This window comes from Rhodnius prolixus, unplaced genomic scaffold (assembly GCF_049639745.1).
Source record: "Rhodnius prolixus isolate KJV_2025 unplaced genomic scaffold, Rpr scaffold_11, whole genome shotgun sequence".
Classification (NCBI taxonomy): domain Eukaryota; kingdom Metazoa; phylum Arthropoda; class Insecta; order Hemiptera; family Reduviidae; genus Rhodnius; species Rhodnius prolixus.
Genome location: NW_027411625.1, coordinates 3,498,637 through 3,517,587, shown reverse-complemented (window position 1 = coordinate 3,517,587; position 18,951 = coordinate 3,498,637). Strand labels below are relative to the sequence as shown.

The window sequence follows — 18,951 nt, the reverse complement described above, 5'->3', positions numbered from 1 at the left end:
TGTGCAACAAATAGCCCTGAACCCACCGGCTAAAACATCACACGCTATAACTAAATATTTCTAGATTCCCTTTCAATATTTCCGATCGCCTTGTTAAATTGAATGTTCATAGATTCAATATGGCGTTGTTCATATTTGAATTTTTCTTGCGTAATCAAAGGAAAATATCTTCAACCATTTAGTTGGAAATGAAATCACAATATGATTGCACACAATGCACGAATTTGATTTTGATGTGACATGCCGTCATTAATGCATACATCCCAGTGTCGGTTGTTCTCCAATAAATTCAGATCTTATTTAGAGCAAATCGAAATACAAAGAGGGTCCACAGTAAGGAAAACATCATTAAAAAAACAAAAAATTTAGGGTCACTGCGAGAGAATCGGTCGTCACTGAATAGAATCAAGTGGTTTTTAGTGGTTACTAATCAAGTCAGGGACTGCAGCTGTCCCGAGCATTAACAAACATACCTCATCCTGACTTTGCACTGTCTCAAGTCTCAAGTTCAGCTAGACAAAATTTCGAAGACGAATATTAAATTGTAATAGAATTACAAGCAAATTAAAATCTGCGTGGGAGGAAATGATCACGAGGCACCGCTCCCTGATGAAAGGGCAAATGCAAAAAGTAAGAAAAACTGGTTATCCAGATACAAAGTAGCAAGGAGAAATAATGTCAAAAGGGCCACACTGTACAGTTAAGGGTTAACAGAAGGGTTGGACTATTTGAGACCAAATTACTGATCTGTACATCAATGTAGGTCTCACAAGAGAAAAATAAAAATTCTTTCTAAAAAGTTTTCTTGATACGCCAAGAACGTACGTTTTATATGTTTTAAATTCATCTTCTTTTTTTTTTTTACAGCTGACCTTTCTTTTGAAAAATTTCTTGAACATAAAAAAATCTTCTTAACTAATCGGTCGGAAGGTCAATATGGCTAGAGTAACTCGAAAGAGATTCATTTACACTTTGGATATAATTAGGGTTACCATACGTCTCGGTTTGGCCGGGACTGTCCCGATTTTAAGCACTTGTCCCAGCGTCCCAGCAGGTTGTTAAATGTGTCCCGGTTTTTAAAGGTTAAAAAAAAAGATTTAATATTTGTTAAATATAAAGAAATCGTTTGCTCGAGTGTAACGTTGGTGCCTTATTATTTTGTAAAACTAATCTAAATTTGAAATGTAGTAAATTTTATGATTTAATTAGAAATGACGAAAACTTTCTAAAAAAAAGTACAATCTTCTGAGAAATACTCTTGTACAAGTAAATAATATACATATATTACTACTATTAATATGTGTAAGTGCATTTTATTGTATTTTTATATTTAATACCTACATTTTTTTGTGATTTTTTTACGATAATCGTTTAGTTTTGTGACACTCAATAATATTAATAACTTGTAATAGCAAAATATTCATAAAAGTGTAAGTTATACTTTATTAACAATAAAAAAAAATCTAACAAATTAAGCTATTCATTTATTTTTACCTGACTGTCCCGGTTTGGCGTAAAAAATATATGGTAACCCTAGATATAATGTAGGTTAAGCCATCATCACATTGGATTTATTTATTTATTTTTTTAAGGAAACATTTAGTTCAGTGAGCTACTTCTGGGTGCTGCTGATAACTCAAGCTTCTTACAAATTTACTATTTATTACAATAAAGCATGCACAAAATTAAAGTCAGCTTACCTTATTACAAGAAAAGTTAATTATTTAAATTGGAATAAGAGAAAGTCATGAGAGTATTTGCTCCAGTTTATTATTTATTTATTTACTGATTTAATTATTTGTTTACTTATTTATTTATTGCGAAGGAATTGCCAAATGAATCTTGCTGAACCAAATAAAATTAAAAAATTGTCAAGCTATATACAATATTGATACAGAACGTAGCCACTAGGTCGCACTAGTATCTAAGAAATATACATGTTAGTTCAAATTTTTGCCACTAAATAACTTAGAATTACTTAAACAGTTGAAAATGTCAACAGTAAATAACGAAGCATTTAATAAACGGTTATGTTTAATAAATTATATTATTCCTTATATTGGATTTATTTGTAAAAACTATACTATATTATATTAATTCTTATAAAAGTTCCTACCGGACAGTTTTAATTTATACCTTAGTTTTTACCCAAGCTACTGTACTAATGAATATACTATTATATTTTAATAATTTTTGTAACCAAAACTACGGTTGGGAACTCTAACCGCCATCAATGGATCAGTGTACTGAGGCACATTATTTGCTGAATAATAATAATAATAAACACAAGCAATTAAAATAAATTAAATGAACGGTTAAGTAAGCAAAAGTTAGAATAAAGTACACTGAAAACAAAATAGGCTACATAATTTACAACAAAAAATAACTAAAAAATTCTTTCTTATGCATTAATAAATTTTAACTTGTACAACTCAAAATAATTTTTCATAACTTTCGCCCATACAACTCTGCTTGCTGTGGTCCACCACTCGCAACCTATTCCAACTGTCATCTCATCTCTCCAACTCACTACCTGTCGACCTCTTTGGCGTCCACTCAGAACTCCTCTTTGCCCATCTTTTATCCACCATTCGAGCCACATGACCTGCCCATTTCCACTTTAATCGATGGGCCTCCAATTCTAAATCCTGCATTTTTCCGAATTTCCTTCGTACTTCCACAATACTTTTCTTTTCCTGCCTCTTTACTCCTAACATACCCAACTAATAATATTGAATATAACGAATTTTTTAATGAATAGTATAAATTTTTTTTTTTTCTTAAAGGATAATTGAAGTAAACTCATATTACTTCAAGTCTATTCAGGTGATACTAAATATTAAAAACAGAAAATCCGGTATGGAACACTAACACCACTATTCTCCGACTGTAATTTTGAAAATAAGAATTCTTTGTAAATTTTTACAAAAATCTTGGTTGTCTCTTCATCACTTTGTGCGCACATTAGACTGAAATGATGTCCATAAAAATGCGCTGAAATCAATCAATATTGTATATTCAAAGACCAACAGAATCGCTGAAAAGTTGTTTGTTTACGAGAAAATAGAGTTAAAAACTGAACAGATTATTTAGTATTTCGTACTATTTTATGTTATTCTACAGCGCTACAAAATTAATCTATTGTGTTCCTTCCACTGGTACAAAGTAAATCCACTGATCTTAATGAAGAAGTATGAATGAAGGCTGCTTGTCACTGGAAGAAAATAAAGTTCAGTGTTTAAATAAATTTAAATTAAAAATATGGACGCCACGCCATTTAACAGGCAACAGCGAAACCTATAGGCTGAAAGAATAAATAAAATTAAGTTAGGAAATTATCTAAGTGTGCTGCTATCTATGACTGGATATAATAATAAATACGCCTGTTACAAAAAATTAAATTTATTCTCCTAAACGTCATTAAAAAAAGTAATAATAAAGTTAAAAAAGGTAACAGAAAAAATAATTTTCCCAGAACAAAATTAACTATAGTACGAGGGTCGTTTGAAAAGTCCGTGCAAAGTCAGAGAGATAGCACTACTGGCGCGTATCGAGGTTATGTTTAGTTAGTAGCATCTCTTGGAAGAACACACACCAAGTTTCAGCCAGATCGGTCTATTTCTTTGTGTTTGGCGTTCGTTTGAATCGAGGAAGTCGAGTGATTTTCAAAAAATGGACGAAAAAGAATTTCGTGTGTTGATTAAACACTACTTTATGAAAGGCAAAACGCCTCAGGAGACTAAAGAGAAGCTTGATAAACATTATGGTGACTCTGCACCTTCGATTAGAACAGTTTATAAGTGGTTTCAAAATTTTCGGAGTGGCCATATGGGCACAAGTGACGCTGAACGTTCTGGACGCCCTGTTGAGGTTACTACTCCAGAAATCATTGATAAAATCCATGATATGGTGATGGATGACAGAAGAGTGAAGGTGCGTGAGATTGCTAGGCTGTGGGCATCTCGAATGAACGGGTCCATAATATTTTGCATCAACATTTGGACCATGACAAAGCTATCCGCAAGATGGGTGCCGCGATTGCTCACGCTTGACCAAAAACGAAATCGTGTGAAGTGTTGCAAGGACGGTTTGCAGCTGTTCCAGAAGAATCCGCAGGACTTTAAGAGTCGTTTCGTCACTGTGGATGAAACATGGATACATCACTACACTCCTGAGGCCAAAGAACAATCTAAACAATGGGGAATCTGCGGCAAAAAAGGCGAAGACCGTTCCTTCGGCCGGAAAGATTATGGCGACTGTCTTTTGGGATTCGCAAGGAATAATCCTCATCGACTATCTGGAAAAGGGTAAAACTATTACAGGTGCATATTATTCATCGTTATTGGACCGTTTGAAAACCGAGCTGCCAGAAAAACGCCCACGATTGGCCCACAAAAAAGTCCTTTTCCATCACAACGCACCAGCTCACACCTCAGCAGTTGTGGTCGCAAAATTAATGGAAATAGGGTTCCAACTCGTTTCACATCCCCCCTATTCTCCAGACTTGGCTCCCTCGGACTACTGTTTGTTCCACAATATGAAGAAATGGCTGGCGGGAAAAAGATTTTATTCAAACGAGGAGGTGATTGCAGAAACGAATGGCTATTTTTCAGACTTGGACAAATCCTATTATTCGGAAGGGATCAACAAACTAGAGCAGCGTTGGACGAAGTGTATAAGCCTAAAAGGAGACTATGTTGAAAAATAAAAAAGGTTTACCCCAAAAAATTAAGTAGTTTTTATTTTTGCACGGACTTTTCATACGACCCTCGTATTTGAACGTACGTATTTACAAAACATAAACCGCTTAATTGTGAGAGGGCTCTTTATTAATTGAAGAAACAATAAAAAATAGCCTTAATTTATTATTTTTGCTAAGAAAATAGTGATTTAGTGAATATTAAGTTCATTTTAAGACGGCTCAAATGCATTTCATGCTTAAACGGTTGTTCTGGGCGAAAAATGGTAGAGGAAAAATTTGTTGCCTGTCACCTCTAGTTTCAGAATATGCGACTTCATTTTAGATTCCTGCCCGCATACGCGGCTGACGCGCGACCAAAAGTGAGGGTTCGTAGTTGACCCCCATTTTCATATACACAGTTTTAAAGAGTATAAAAAGTAATGAAAGAAACCGGAAACCGCAATTCGATATCTTTAAAATTAAAGTTGCTAGGCCATTTCAAAATCTGGTATTTTTAATCATATTTCAGTTTTTTTAACTTGTTATCAAAGAGAAAGAAGAGCACGCGATAGGTCATTTTTATGTATTTTTTCATCCCCTTTCTACTAAAAATATTGCCAACGCAGTAAAGCTAGTATTTTTCTTAATATCGGGAAATAAGTCGTACTGTGCCTTCAAAGGTGCCTCCTCTGACTCACAAGCCAGGTTAGCCTGGAGGTTATCAACTGCTCTCTGTAACTGAGGAGGCACCTTTGAAGGCACAGTAAATGCTTCACAAGTTGAGTAAAGTGCATTATTTGATAAATTAAGGAATAAGTTTGATCCTTTACATGAAAGATATTGGATCACTTAAATATGTGGCAGGAGGTTTCCAATTTTTTTAGTAATTAAACGCAACTCTCCCAAAATTACCCAAAAATTATTAAACCTTCTTGTTTGGAACAGATGTAAAATTAATTTTTACCCATTTTGTGTATGCTTGAGAACATCTAAAACTCTTAACATTTGATTTTTCTTAGAAAAATCACTCGGAAAACGACTTATTTCCCGATATTAAGAAAAATACTATCTTTACTGCCTTGGAAATATTTTTAGTAGAAAGGGGATGAAAAAATACATAAAAATGACCTATCGCGTGCTCTTCTTTCTCTTTGATAACAAGTTAAAAAAATTGAAATATGATTAAAAATACCAGATTTTGAAATGGCCTAGCACCTTTAATTTTGAAGATATCGAATTGCGGTTTCCGGTTTCTTTCATTACTTTTTATACTCTTTAAAACAGTGTATATGAAAATGGGGTGTCAACTGCGAACCCTCACTTTTGGTCGCGCGTCAGCCGCGTATGCTGGCAGGAATCTAAAATGAAGTCACATAATCTGAAACTAGAGGTGACAGGTAACAAATTTTTCCTGTACCATTTTTCGCTCAGAACAACCGTTTAAGCATGAAATGCATTTGAGCCGTCTTAAAATGAACACCCTGTATGTTTCATTGAAATGGAAAATTAAAAATGACAAAAATACTAAATGAAGCTTAAACGCTTTTGATTGAAAAAAAAGAAAATTAATCTAGGAAAACTTTTAATTAAAATTAAATCAATTTTTCAGTTCTCGAAAGTTTTTTTTCTCCTTGTTCCCATTAACTCAAAATTTCACTGAAAAGCGGATGATGAACTTGAAAAATTGCCGCTAACTTCCTGTAAAATTTAAGGCTTTTTTTTTACAATCAAACGATACGTAAAACGTTTATTTTGCTTTATAGCTTTTTCGAGATTTACTGCGAGACGTTTCTCTTTTAAATTGTCTTCAACTCTTTTAAATCCTTTATATGCTTCAGGAATTTCCTCGAGAATACTCCACACTGACGAATCAATGTAGTATTGGCTATGATAAATCACAGAACTCTATCCGGACAGCCGTTCCAGAGAGAATTACCAAAAATGTTCATTGTCTTATTCATCTCCTTGTTATGACTCAGAGCCTACTGAATACTGTTTCAATTCTCGTCGCTCAGTCGCGTACAAAGATCAGCGTCCATTATGCACAAGTTACAGCAAACTGTCTTAACTAGTCTTATAACAATAGTATTTGTCTTTAACTCTGTTTAAATTGACATCTTTATTTTATGAGATAGCAGCGCAGAGTATAATACTACTTTACTTCTTTTGAATTTTTTAATGACATTTTAATTGTTTTTTTGTTTCAATTACTTTTAGAATTTCTAGAAGTTGTATTTATGTTACATTCCTAACAAACTGTTGAACTTAATCAGAAAAAAAATAGTTCAGATAAAGAATTACCAAAATCTTTGCTACCATATTCGTAATTGATTTGTAGATCCTGACTTTCTTTGGGTCACAAATCATAGGAATAGGTACTGAATAGACCAACAGTTGATCAACAGTTATGTTGATGTATCTTAAAGTTAAAACTCCACAAATTTTACACTACCCTGAAGATGGTAATAGATTTACCGAAACGTTGGTGAAATTAAACAAAATTTTGTGTTTGAATTTGATTAATTGACCGCACCTCAATACTCCTAAAATCATTAATCCTTCAAACTTACACCATTTTAACGATGTCTTTTAGTTCAGGAGATTAAAATAGCTAAACGTTGCATGGTTCAAAACACTATTTAAATTTAAGTCAAAAATATCTCGCTCCACATTTATCAAATCATTATGGAATCTAATTACACTTAAATAAAAATAACTGTCTCTATATTACGAGTAAAAGATACAATCAAACGATGAATTTCTTTAAAAGATAATTACTGCTAAACTTATTTTGTTTTGGTTCAAAACACGTTCAAAATTGAAGTCACAATATCTCGTACCAAATTTTTCATATTATTTTGAAAGTTGGAACGCATCAATACTATATAAATTCTATTGATGTAATACTAGTTAAGGAGAAAGTGCTTACTAAACTTCGTTTTGGTTCAAAACACGCCCTTAATTTATGATTCAATATTTTGCTTCACATTCAACAGATTATTATGAAAACTTGAACAATTATTGGCTATTATATTCCCTTTTACGAGTAAACAAGACAATAACATTTTGGAAGATAAACTACGAGGTGTGGCTATTAAATAACGAGACTATTGCTATAAAACATTTCATTTTAAATCTATACATATTTAGTTATTATCATCTTCAATATACACCCCTCCCCTATCCCTACAACGCTCCACGCGAATTTACCATTGTTCGAAACCGTGCTGGAAGTCTTTTTCTGTCAGCTCCTGCATGACGCGTGCCGCTTTTTCTTTCACAGCTTCAACGGACTCAAAATCGTGTTCCTTTTAATGCAGATTTGACTTTGGAGGAACAGATCAAAAAGTCACATGTGGTCAGGTTAGGCGAATAAGGCGGATGGCCTAAAACTGGGATGTTTGTACTTGTGCTAGAAACGTCTTGACAGACAATGCAGTGTGAGCCGGCGCGTTGTCTTGATGGAGAACCCCATGACTTGTTCTTCCACAAATCGGGTCGTTTTTTTCCTTACTCTTTCACGGAGTTGAGCAAGCACCTCTCGGTAGTAATGTTGATTAATTATAATTACTCTATATTATATAATTACTCGTTTATAGGAGCTTCTTTGCAATAATGATAACATTAACTTAGAGTTAGATTAGATGAAATTAGGCCGCCCTCTCAAGGCCTACGCCACTGCGACCCCTTTGGATCTATTGTGGCTCCCCGACTTTAGAGCTCACCCTCCAGACCCGTCCGTTTAATCAGACTCTTAATTCTGGAGAGTGACTCGTGGGTAAAGCTCTCAGGCCTTGGTTTTTCCTCCCCGAGAAGTAACATCCTTAGCCAGACAAGCCCCTCACACTGACACAACACGTGCAGTGCAGTTTCCTCTTCTTCCTGGCAGAACCTACAAAGGATGTCCTCTGCCAGGCCCATGCGATGCATGTGTTTTCTGAGCCTGCAGTGGCCAGTTAATAAGCCTACAATTATCCTTATAGCCCCACGGCCTTGACGGATTAATTCTGCAGTCAGCCTCGGCGAATAGCCTCTGATGAATTCCTTCGCCTGTCTCTGTCCAGTGGTGGCGAGCCACCACTCCTGAGACCTACTCTGCACCCACAAATTAATGGCCGCAGTCTTAACACACTTCGAAACACCAAAACAGGGCTCCGGGCCAACGAAGTGTCCCGCATAGCCTTCCCGGGCCAATAAATCTGCCGCTTCGTTTCCCTTATGTCCTGAATGACCAGGCACCCAAACCAGAAAGACCTTATTTTGGTCACTAATTTCCTTCAGAGCACCCAGACAGTCCGAAACCTGTCTTGAATTGATCTGGTAGGAACTAATAGCCCGTAGAGCAGCCTGACTATCCGAGAAAATTACGACCTTGGAATTAATAATTCCTCGCCCTTTAATCTCGGTAGCGCAGAACCTAATTGCAGCTAGCTCAGCCTGAAAAACTGTAGCTAGTTTTCCTAGGCTAACCGAAAAACTACATTTCGGCTTCGCCCCGTACACTCCCACTCCTACGCTCTCCTCCATCTTGGAGCCATCCGTGTACCACAACGAGTCTCCCACAACTGGGGGTCCACGTCTCCAAGCCTCCCGGCCTCCAATACAGACTTTGAAAGGCTTGTCGAAGTTATATTTGGGAGTCATAAAATCCGAAGGCAGGCCCAGAATTGGGTCGGCCTCCAGCTCCTCGTATAACTCTTGATAAGCTACTCCATGCCTGACGGTAATGGGAGCTTGTCCTTTCATAAGCCTAGTGACAACTTAAAAAATGATTTTCTTTTATTTAAACACTTGATGATTTATAAAAATATATTGTTCAGTTGGGATTCATTTTCAATATTTAAAAGGTTAAATAAACAGTCACTGTTGACATTGAATTTACAAATGTATTGAATTAAATATTATTCATCTCTGTACAATTAAAATTTTGAACATTGGAAGATAAAATGGTAAAGATCGTCATTTAAATTTAGAGAGCACAATGAACAAATATCATCCGGGTTAAATTGATGTTTTTTCATTTTTAATAATAATTCTACAAAAGTTTCGATCCATTAAACGCATTTGAGCTATTGAACTGAAAGAACTTCTATAAAACAGACCAAAAGAAGAATCAGATACAAAATAAATATCCTTGCTGAATATATGATTATCAAAAGCTCGAATTACATCATTTAAATAATTAAAAAAAATGAGCTAAATTACTGTTTAACAATAAATGATCATAACCAATGACAGAAAGTTGAGATTTAAAGTGAGATAACCATTTAAAAGGAAGAACGAAATATTTTTCAATTTCAGTTAATCTCTTTAAACATTTCTTGGGTAATCTGTCATCTAGCATATTTTGTTGAGATCACTTTCAACTTAGTATGCCTTTGACCCGTTTCTATTCTGATGATATAGGCACTAGGAGTTTGTGGAGGTAAGCGTAAAACTGTGTTCAAGAAGTTAAGAGATGAGCCGGTTGGTTCGTGAGATAATACGTAATCTTCCAGGCCGAATTCAAGTTCGGAATCTAAATAGATCACTCTTTACAATCGGTTTTTGGAATATCTTTTGGTTTTTAGTAACTTAGATCATCTTTCAATTCGAGAAGAGGCAAGTTTATTACAGAAGGACGTCTTATAGTTGTCGGAAAGCTGGTTTCACGGAGATATTTTTCACTGTCCACAGTTTTTGAAATTCAGTACGATCACTATTCAATCTAGTGCAATTAAGGTTCATAGTAAGGGCCTTGCAAATGGTGGAATTATTATTTTCATAAAGAACAAAGTTGTTCAAGAACGAAAAACGAATTGAATCTTCTTGTTTCTTAAAATTAAAAATAATTTTTTTTTATTTTAGGTTCTGTGTACCTAAGCCCCTGGTTCAGAAAGGTGTACGTTACAGAATTTTCTCTTTTTTGATCGGTCTGAAATTTTATCTCAAAATTTAGGTATAATAATATCATCGTAGAAGGTGATTTTAATGCTCGAATAGGTTCTTTTTTTTTTAATAATACTGTTACTGAGGGTTCTTTCTTGTCTGATCTCAGAGCCTGTTGCGATAGTGAGGTAAATGGCAGAGGATCTTCTTTGATAAATTTGATGGAGGAGGTTAATGGTAATGTGTAATGGAAGATCAAAAAGTGATCTGAAGAAGAGGTTCTAGGGTAAAAGACACAGTATGAGTAAAGTGTAAACTCTAAAAATGTATTAAAACTGGTTGATCGTCAAAAAACTGCACGAAAAAGCGTAACGTTGAAAAACGCCCCAACTGTCACAATTTTTTTCTTATAAAAGGTAAAATTCCCAAAATTTCTTTAAAATACGAGGGTCGTTTGAAAAGTCCGTGCAAAAATAAAAACTACTTAATTTTTTAGGGTAAACCTTTTTTATTTTTCAACATAGTCTCCTTTTAGGCTTATACACTTCGTCCAACGCTGCTCTAGTTTGTTGATCCCTTCCGAATAATAGGATTTGTCCAAGTCTGAAAAATAGCCATTCGTTTCTGCAATCACCTCCTCGTTTGAATAAAATCTTTTTCCCGCTAGCCATTTCTTCATATTGGGGAACAAATAGTAGTCCGAGGGAGCCAAGTCTGGAGAATAGGGGGGATGTGAAACGAGTTGGAACCCTATTTCCATTAATTTTGCGACCACAACTGCTGAGGTGTGAGCTGGTGCGTTGTGATGGAAAAGGACTTTTTTGTGGGCCAATCGTGGGCGTTTTTCTGGCAGCTCGGTTTTCAAACGGTCCAATAACGATGAATAATATGCACCTGTAATAGTTTTACCCTTTTCCAGATAGTCGATGAGGATTATTCCTTGCGAATCCCAAAAGACAGTCGCCATAATCTTTCCGGCCGAAGGAACGGTCTTCGCCTTTTTTGGCGCAGATTCCCCCTTGGTAACCCATTGTTTAGATTGTTCTTTGGTCTCAGGAGTGTAGTGATGTATCCATGTTTCATGCACAGTGACGAAACGACGCTTAAAGTCCTGCGGATTCTTCTGTAACAGCTGCAAACCGTCCTTACAACACTTCACACGATTTCGTTTTTGGTCAAGCGTGAGCAATCGCGGCACCCATCTTGCGGATAGCTTTGTCATGTCCAAATGTTGATGCAAAATATTATGTACCCGTTCATTCGAGATGCCCACAGCACTAGCAATCTCACGCACCTTCACTCTTCTGTCATCCATCACCATATCATGGATTTTATCAATGATTTCTGGAGTAGTAACCTCAACAGGGCGTCCAGAACGTTCAGCGTCACTTGTGCCCATATGGCCACTCCGAAAATTTTGAAACCACTTATAAACTGTTCTAATCGAAGGTGCAGAGTCACCATAATGTTTATCAAGCTTCTCTTTAGTCTCCTGAGGCGTTTTGCCTTTCATAAAGTAGTGTTTAATCAACACACAAAATTCTTTTTCGCTCCATTTTTTTGAAAATCACTCGACTTCCTCGATTCAAACGAATGCCAAACACAAAGAAATAGACCGATCTGGCTGAAACTTGGTGTGTGTTCTTCCAAGAGATGCTACTAACTAAACATAACCTCGATACGCGCCAGTGGTGCTATCTCTCTGACTTTGCACGGACTTTTCAAACGACCCTGGTATAGGGCAAATCCTCCTTTATAACTGTAATTTCTTTTGCAACAACCAAGATCTAATAGATTTCGAGAAAAAAAAGTTGCTGAAAATGGGTAAAAATAGCATTTTAAGAAATTAGTTAAAGAGTTAATAACTGTTCAACTTTTTTCTTAATTCAAAATCTGCCTAAATTTACATCTCAATATTTCGCTCCTCATTCTTTTGATCATAATGAAACCTTTTGAACACGTACATAACATAACTGCTTCTCAGTCAAAGATAAGTTCAAGGGGTGTATTAGGTTAGGTGATAATGACTGTTTTTTGGTTCAAAAAAATGTCCTAAATTTCAGTCTCTAGATTCAGAATATGTGACTTGATTTTAGATTGCTGCCCGCATGTGCGGCAGACGCGCGTCCAAAAGTGTGGGTTCGCTGTTGATCCCCATCTTCATATACACAGTTTTAAAGAGTATAAAAAGTTGTGAAAGAAATCGGAAACCGCAATTCGATATCTTCCAAATTAAAGGTGCTAGGCTAATTCAAAATCTGGTATTTATTAATCATATTTCAATTTTTTAACTTGTTATCAAAGAGAAAGAAGAGCACGCGATAGGTCATTTTTATGTATTTTTTCATCCCCTTTCTACTGAAAATATTGCCAACGCAGTAAAGCTAGTATTTTCTTAATATCAGGAAATAAGTAGTTTTCCGAGTGATTTTTTTAAGAAAATTCAAATGTTAAGAGCTTTAGATATTCTCAAGCTTACACAAAATGGCTAAAAATTAATTTTACATCTGTTACAAACAAGAAGGTTTAATAATTATTTGGTAATTTTGGGAGAGTTGCGTTTAATTACCAAAAAAATTGGAGACCTCCTGCCATATATTTAACTGATCAATATCTTTCTTGTAAAGGATCAATCTTATTCCTTAATTTATCAAATAATACACTTTACTCAACTTATGAAGCATGTTCTGTGCCTTCAAAGGTGTCTCCTCAGATATAGAGAGCAGTTGATAACCTCCTGTCTAACCTGGCTTGCGAGCCAGAGGAGACACCTTATTCTGAATCTAGAGGTGACGGGCAACAAGTTGTTTCCTCTACCATTTTTTACTCAGAACAACCGTTTTAGCATGAAATGCATTTGAGCCGTCTTAAAATGAACACCCTTTATATGTCTGCATATATGTTACGAGTTATTATTTTTTTTGGTGTTAATTGTAGGTAAACTATCATAGTTCAAAACAACTTCTAAATTTTACTTTCAATATCTCGCTCCACATTCATCAGATTATAATGAAATCTTGAAACACGTATAGATTATGTCTGCCACTATTTATGAGTAAAAGATTAATTTTAACAATTATTTACTTTAGGAGAAAATAGCACCTAATCTTTTCACGATTCAAAACATACTCCAAAATTTAAGTCTCAATATGTCGCTTCACATTTATCAGATCATTATCATTCCAGTGATTGGCGACCCATACTATTGGGGACTCCTAAGGAAATCTCTGCTTTCTGTAGGCCTAAATCATTCTTTAAATTAGTCAATATTCTTTACCAGCTTTGTTAAACACTTTATTTATTAATTTTTTTTCAGGACTTTCTGAGCAGCCGAAGTATTCGAAAAAATTCTTACAACACTAATCTGCTGTTCTCCAGTTACTTCCAGCGAGCTGTACTCTAAGAGCGCCATTACTTCTTTTCGAAAAACAATTTTTAGACGCCCAGCGGTTGTCTGATTTCCACATTATTACCTTGAATCCACAATCTGATTCCATTATGACCTGATCCTTCCTCCGTTAGACGTTAGATACTCTAATTGCAGTTCGTTCTGACACTTTCAAGTCTTACGTAATAGTTCTTAATGAGGTTGGCACTTTATTCATTAAGTGTGACGTCCTAGATAAGAGAACAGAATCTACTTGTGTGGTTTCTCCTCATGTCAACCTTGCCTTGTACGCTGATGACGTGGCCTTTTACACGGCCATCTTGGAGAATGGACACCATCACCAACAGACTTATTCATGCAATAGACAGACTTAAAAAAATTCTGCAGCAAATGGAAAATTAAAATTAACCACGACAAGACTAACGCTGTACTCTTCACCAAACGCAGACCCACTTTTAACCGACAAATCAGATGTAATAACTCTCTCATTCCGTGGTCTACCCAGGTTAAGTACCTAGTCCTAACTTTGGACAACAAACTGATTTTCACTACACACGTTCAGGACAAAGTAAACTCAGGCAAACTGGAGTAGAAAGACTATTATTTCTTCTACTCTATTATTGCTACTGCAACATCAAGAAACTCCAGGGCAACACAGAACAAATTTGAGATTCGCAACAGACTCTCCACGACGCACTAGAATTGACTCACTCCACGAGACTGCTTCCATTATCCCCCGGTACACTCCTACATCCAAAATCGTCTGCTCAAACTCCTTTCCATCCTAGCCTGCCATCCCAATCCACTCTGCCGCGGACATAGCGTCCTACAGATCCTTCCACAACATACAGACACAGAAGACTAAAGCATATCCTACTCTAACTCTCTACACTAGCTGCAGGATTTTCCTCTCCTTTTTTCCCTGCATTCCAATCCTCCTCACCTGACTTTTCTCTTACTTCACTTAGTTTAGAAGGTTGAAATGTATAATACATTTACACTTCTGTATTTATTTCATATATATATTTATAGTAATAAATATTTATTCATTCATTCACTTGTGATTTCCGTGTACTTTTAGAAGTAGAAAATTTAAAATTATCATATAGCTGGATGAGTGTTTTGTGCGATTTACTTTTTTAACCTGAATTCAGCTTATGGTTTTATAAAAATCTCTTTTCCATCAAAAAGAGGATAAGCCAAGATTAAAACATAATAATAAAATATCCTCTGACGTGGGTATTTATGCTTGAAATAAATGCCTTACTTTTGGAACCGTAAGGTTCATGTTCTATTCTTTCGCGTAGCTTTATCGACCCAGAGAGACTTTGAAAAGCGTAGAGCTTGGTCCCAGCGCAAAAGGTAAATAATAATACTCAAAAAGGAATGGATTCGCTTCTTTTTTTTTTTAATTCCTAGAAGTTTCTTACAGCTCACTGACCAGTGATTGAAGGCGTAGTCTGTAACTGGAGAACACTGTCCGAAGGTCAGCAGTGCATTGGTAAATGCTCTGGGCCGCTAATGATCTTAGATGTTGACGCGCCTTTACAAATAAAATAATGATTATTAAATGGGAAATCGCTGGACTAGTACATGATTAGTTTTTAGGATTTAAGGCGCGTCAACATCTGAGGTTATTGGCGCCCAGAGCTTTTTTTCGAGTGCACTGCCGGCCAATACGGTGACTGCCTTCCCTATGATTAGAGGTATTGTTTGATTTTTCTATTAAGTGGCGAAATTTTTAGTTAAACAATTTTCAGAAGTGGTTTTAGATAATTTTGGCCAATGAAGAAGCTATGATGTTGAGAATTGACAATTTTAAGTGATCTGAAGGATGTAGGCTAGAATATCGAATCTAAATCCTTTATTTAAACATGAACAAGAGGGCGCCACGATATCCGAGCGGTTAGAGAGATAGAACGGTTAGGTGAGACCTGTAAAGCTAATATTTATTTGTGGTACTGGGTTCGATTCCCGGTCTAGAGGCCTTGGATTTTATTTAATGGTTAATAAAAGAAATTTACAGTAAAGTATGTTTGCAAGTCGCCACCGTCCACGACGGACGTAAAGCCCGCCTGAAAAAATAGTTCCCAACTGCATCCTACTCCTAGAGGACGATATATCGTTTCTTCAAGCCTTTTTATAAAAACCCTTTACCTGGAGGCAACCTTCCACGACCTTCTAGTGCTTTAATTCCGCTTACCTCTAGGATGGAGGATAGCATAGAAGGAATTAAGAAAGCCACTTTAACTCGTCCGCTATGCCACGGCCATCTATTCCGGTAGATCCGTCTACCATTTTCTCCAACTGTAAACTTGGTTTGTTGATTGGGAACTTATTTGGTAGATAAATTGTTAAGTCTAATTATAGTAAGAATTAGTACCCCGTAAAAAAACGAAAAAAAAAATTAAAAATAATAATAATTTTGAAGGAGGCGCCCCGGTAGCCGAGCCCGGTTAGAGGCGAGGCCTGTAAAGCTAAGATGTATTGTTGGTTTAGTGGGTTCGATTCTCGGTGTCTAGGCCTTGGATTTTATTTAATGGTTAATAAAAGGAATTTTACTGTAAAGTATGTTTGCTAGTCACCTCCGTCCATGACTCCTAATTAGGTAGTTGGACGTAAAGCCCGCCTGAAAAAAATAGGCGCCACGATAGCCGAGCGGTTAGAGGCGAGACCCTGTAAAGCTAATATGCATTGTGGTACTGGGTTCGATTCCCCGGTCTTAGGACCTTGGATTTTCTTTAATGGTAAATAATAGGAATTTTACAGTAAAGTATGTTTGCTAGTCGCCTCCGTCCACTGACACCTAATTGGTAGTTGGACGTAAAGCCCACCTGAAAAAAATAGGCGCCACGATAGCCGAGCGGTTAGAAGCGAGACCTGTAAAGCTAATATGTATTGTTGGTGCTGGGTTCGATTCCCCGGTCTTAGGGCTTGAATTTTATTTAATGGTAAATAAAAGGAATTTTACAGTAAAGTATGTTTGCTAATCGCCTCCGTCCACTGACACCTAATTGGTAGTTGGACGTAAAGCCTGCCTGAAAAAAATAGGCAATTACTTTACTTACTTGAACGGGAACTGTACACTTTCAATCCATATTTATCTTGAAGGAAAAAAATGAAAAAAAGAATTATCTTTTGAACTTACTGGAGTATGAGAAAGCCATGTTCTAATTATCAACTGATTTATTTAATGTTAATTCAATGTTATAATACAGATTCAGACTCGCTCATTAAAGAACTTTGAAGGCAAAATATCTTGCTAGGTATTGGAGAAGTATGTTGTGTCCTTTTTTTTTGTTTCTTTAGAGAAGATGTAGGTAGCGTAGAAGAAGAAGAAGAAGAAGATGATGCTGAGGGAGGAAGTGAGATAGAATGAAATAAAATGAAGTTTAGAAAGAAATAAAAGAAGTACGAAGGAATGAAATGGTCGTAGCCGGATGGTACACACAGTAAGAGCCCGTGAAGAAGTTGCCATCAAGTTGTTGTTGGCTGCTGTTAAAAGACTTGAAGAGAGGATTGGTGGGAGATGTTGCCTGGCCGAGAGTGGGGCACGTTAGATCTACTACCACCGGGGGGGAACTCCGGCTATCTTTCCACAACTCTGTGTACCCATTTTTTTCTAATTTTTTTCAGTTCCAAGCTCGCGCCGAAAGTGTGCAACAAAACGTAGTGATCGCTAACGTAGTCTTCAATTTTGTTTTTTGTTTACAAAGTGTTTTGCTTTTCTCTCTTGAATTTAATTTGTATTTTTCTAGGTTTTTAATTTAATTTTATTTTATTTTAAATGTGACTTATGAAAAAAAAAGTGATGTGAACTAAGAGAAAAGTGCAATTTTGTAAAAACAAAAAATATCAATGAAATATGAGGTTTAGACTATGGCATATCCTTCCCATCCTGATATTTATTTCAGTTTTAAAGGTAAGCTTAAATACAATTTGTGTTTATTTGTTCATTAATATTTTAAAAAGTGCAATAAAGCTACAATTGCCAAAGAATGCTCTTAGAAAATGGTAGTTTTTATGTATAGAATACTTAGTATTCAGTAGTAGACAGTAAAAACATTAGATATTAAAAATCACAACTCAAATCAGTTGGATAGATCTCTAAATACTGGTCCGAGATAAAAAACCAAAAGCTTCTAGATAGATAAAACCATTTCCAAATAGATTCTGTTGGAAAGCTTAACTTATTGGGATTTTATTAAAAAAAAGTAGTACATTGGCAAGTTGATATGAATGGGTGGTGTACAACATGAATGAGCTCTATCCCGGCCAATTCTTTACACGACCTTTCCGGACATCAAAAGATATCTTAACGGGCGCATGGTTTAGAATAGAATCTACTAGTGATTTCCAAGCCCAAAATTGTTTTGACAGAATTCTGAGTTCAAAAAAATAAATATGTAAAAGTGAACTTTAAATTTCAACACTATATAAGATTAGTGTTTTTTAAAAATATATATACAGGGTGTCCCAAGCTATATGGATAACGACTTTTTCTCGGAAACTAAGATAGCTAGAAAAAAACTAAAAAATACGTGTTCCCTTAGTTTTTTGTTAGGAATCCAAATTTACTTCGTAAATTTTTTTCGGTGCTTCCAGAAACGAGGTACAGGCACCAACTTCATTTTTTCAAATGGGAAGGTGCGGTTTTTATTTAAGAAATAGATTCCTCTATTTTTTTAAAGAAAAATTTACTGGAACGGTTTTTTTCTGTGAGCGATATTTTAGAAGTTATGAATGAAAACATGATTCTTATAAGAAATTTTAAAATGATAATATTATAACGGTTTTTTGATTGAATAAGAAGAAAAGTACTATTTTATTATAAATTTTACTCCTCATTAATATTGCAGATCATGCTCGAAATGGCCTCCACAATTAGAGATGCATAGACATGCACTTTCCTGCCAATTGCCCCTTACTGCCAAAGAAGTACATTCGGCTTTAACCGAGTTACAGGCATCTATTATTCTCTGCTTTAGTTCATCTACAGATGCAATCCCTGCTT

The 18,951-nt window shown here is 35.7% G+C and overlaps 1 protein-coding gene across 1 annotated transcript in view; it reads left to right on the top strand.

Annotated features, from left to right (window-relative positions):
* The first annotated feature begins 16,385 nt into the window (after window positions 1-16,385).
* The window catches only part of Ser (protein serrate), a 154,741-nt gene continuing 152,175 nt past the window's right edge, over window positions 16,386-18,951 (top strand). The window contains exon 1 of the mRNA XM_074138491.1: window positions 16,386-17,859. Coding sequence (XP_073994592.1) covers window positions 17,803-17,859 — 57 coding nt within the window. The 5' untranslated portion in view covers window positions 16,386-17,802. The remainder of the gene's footprint in view (window positions 17,860-18,951) is intronic.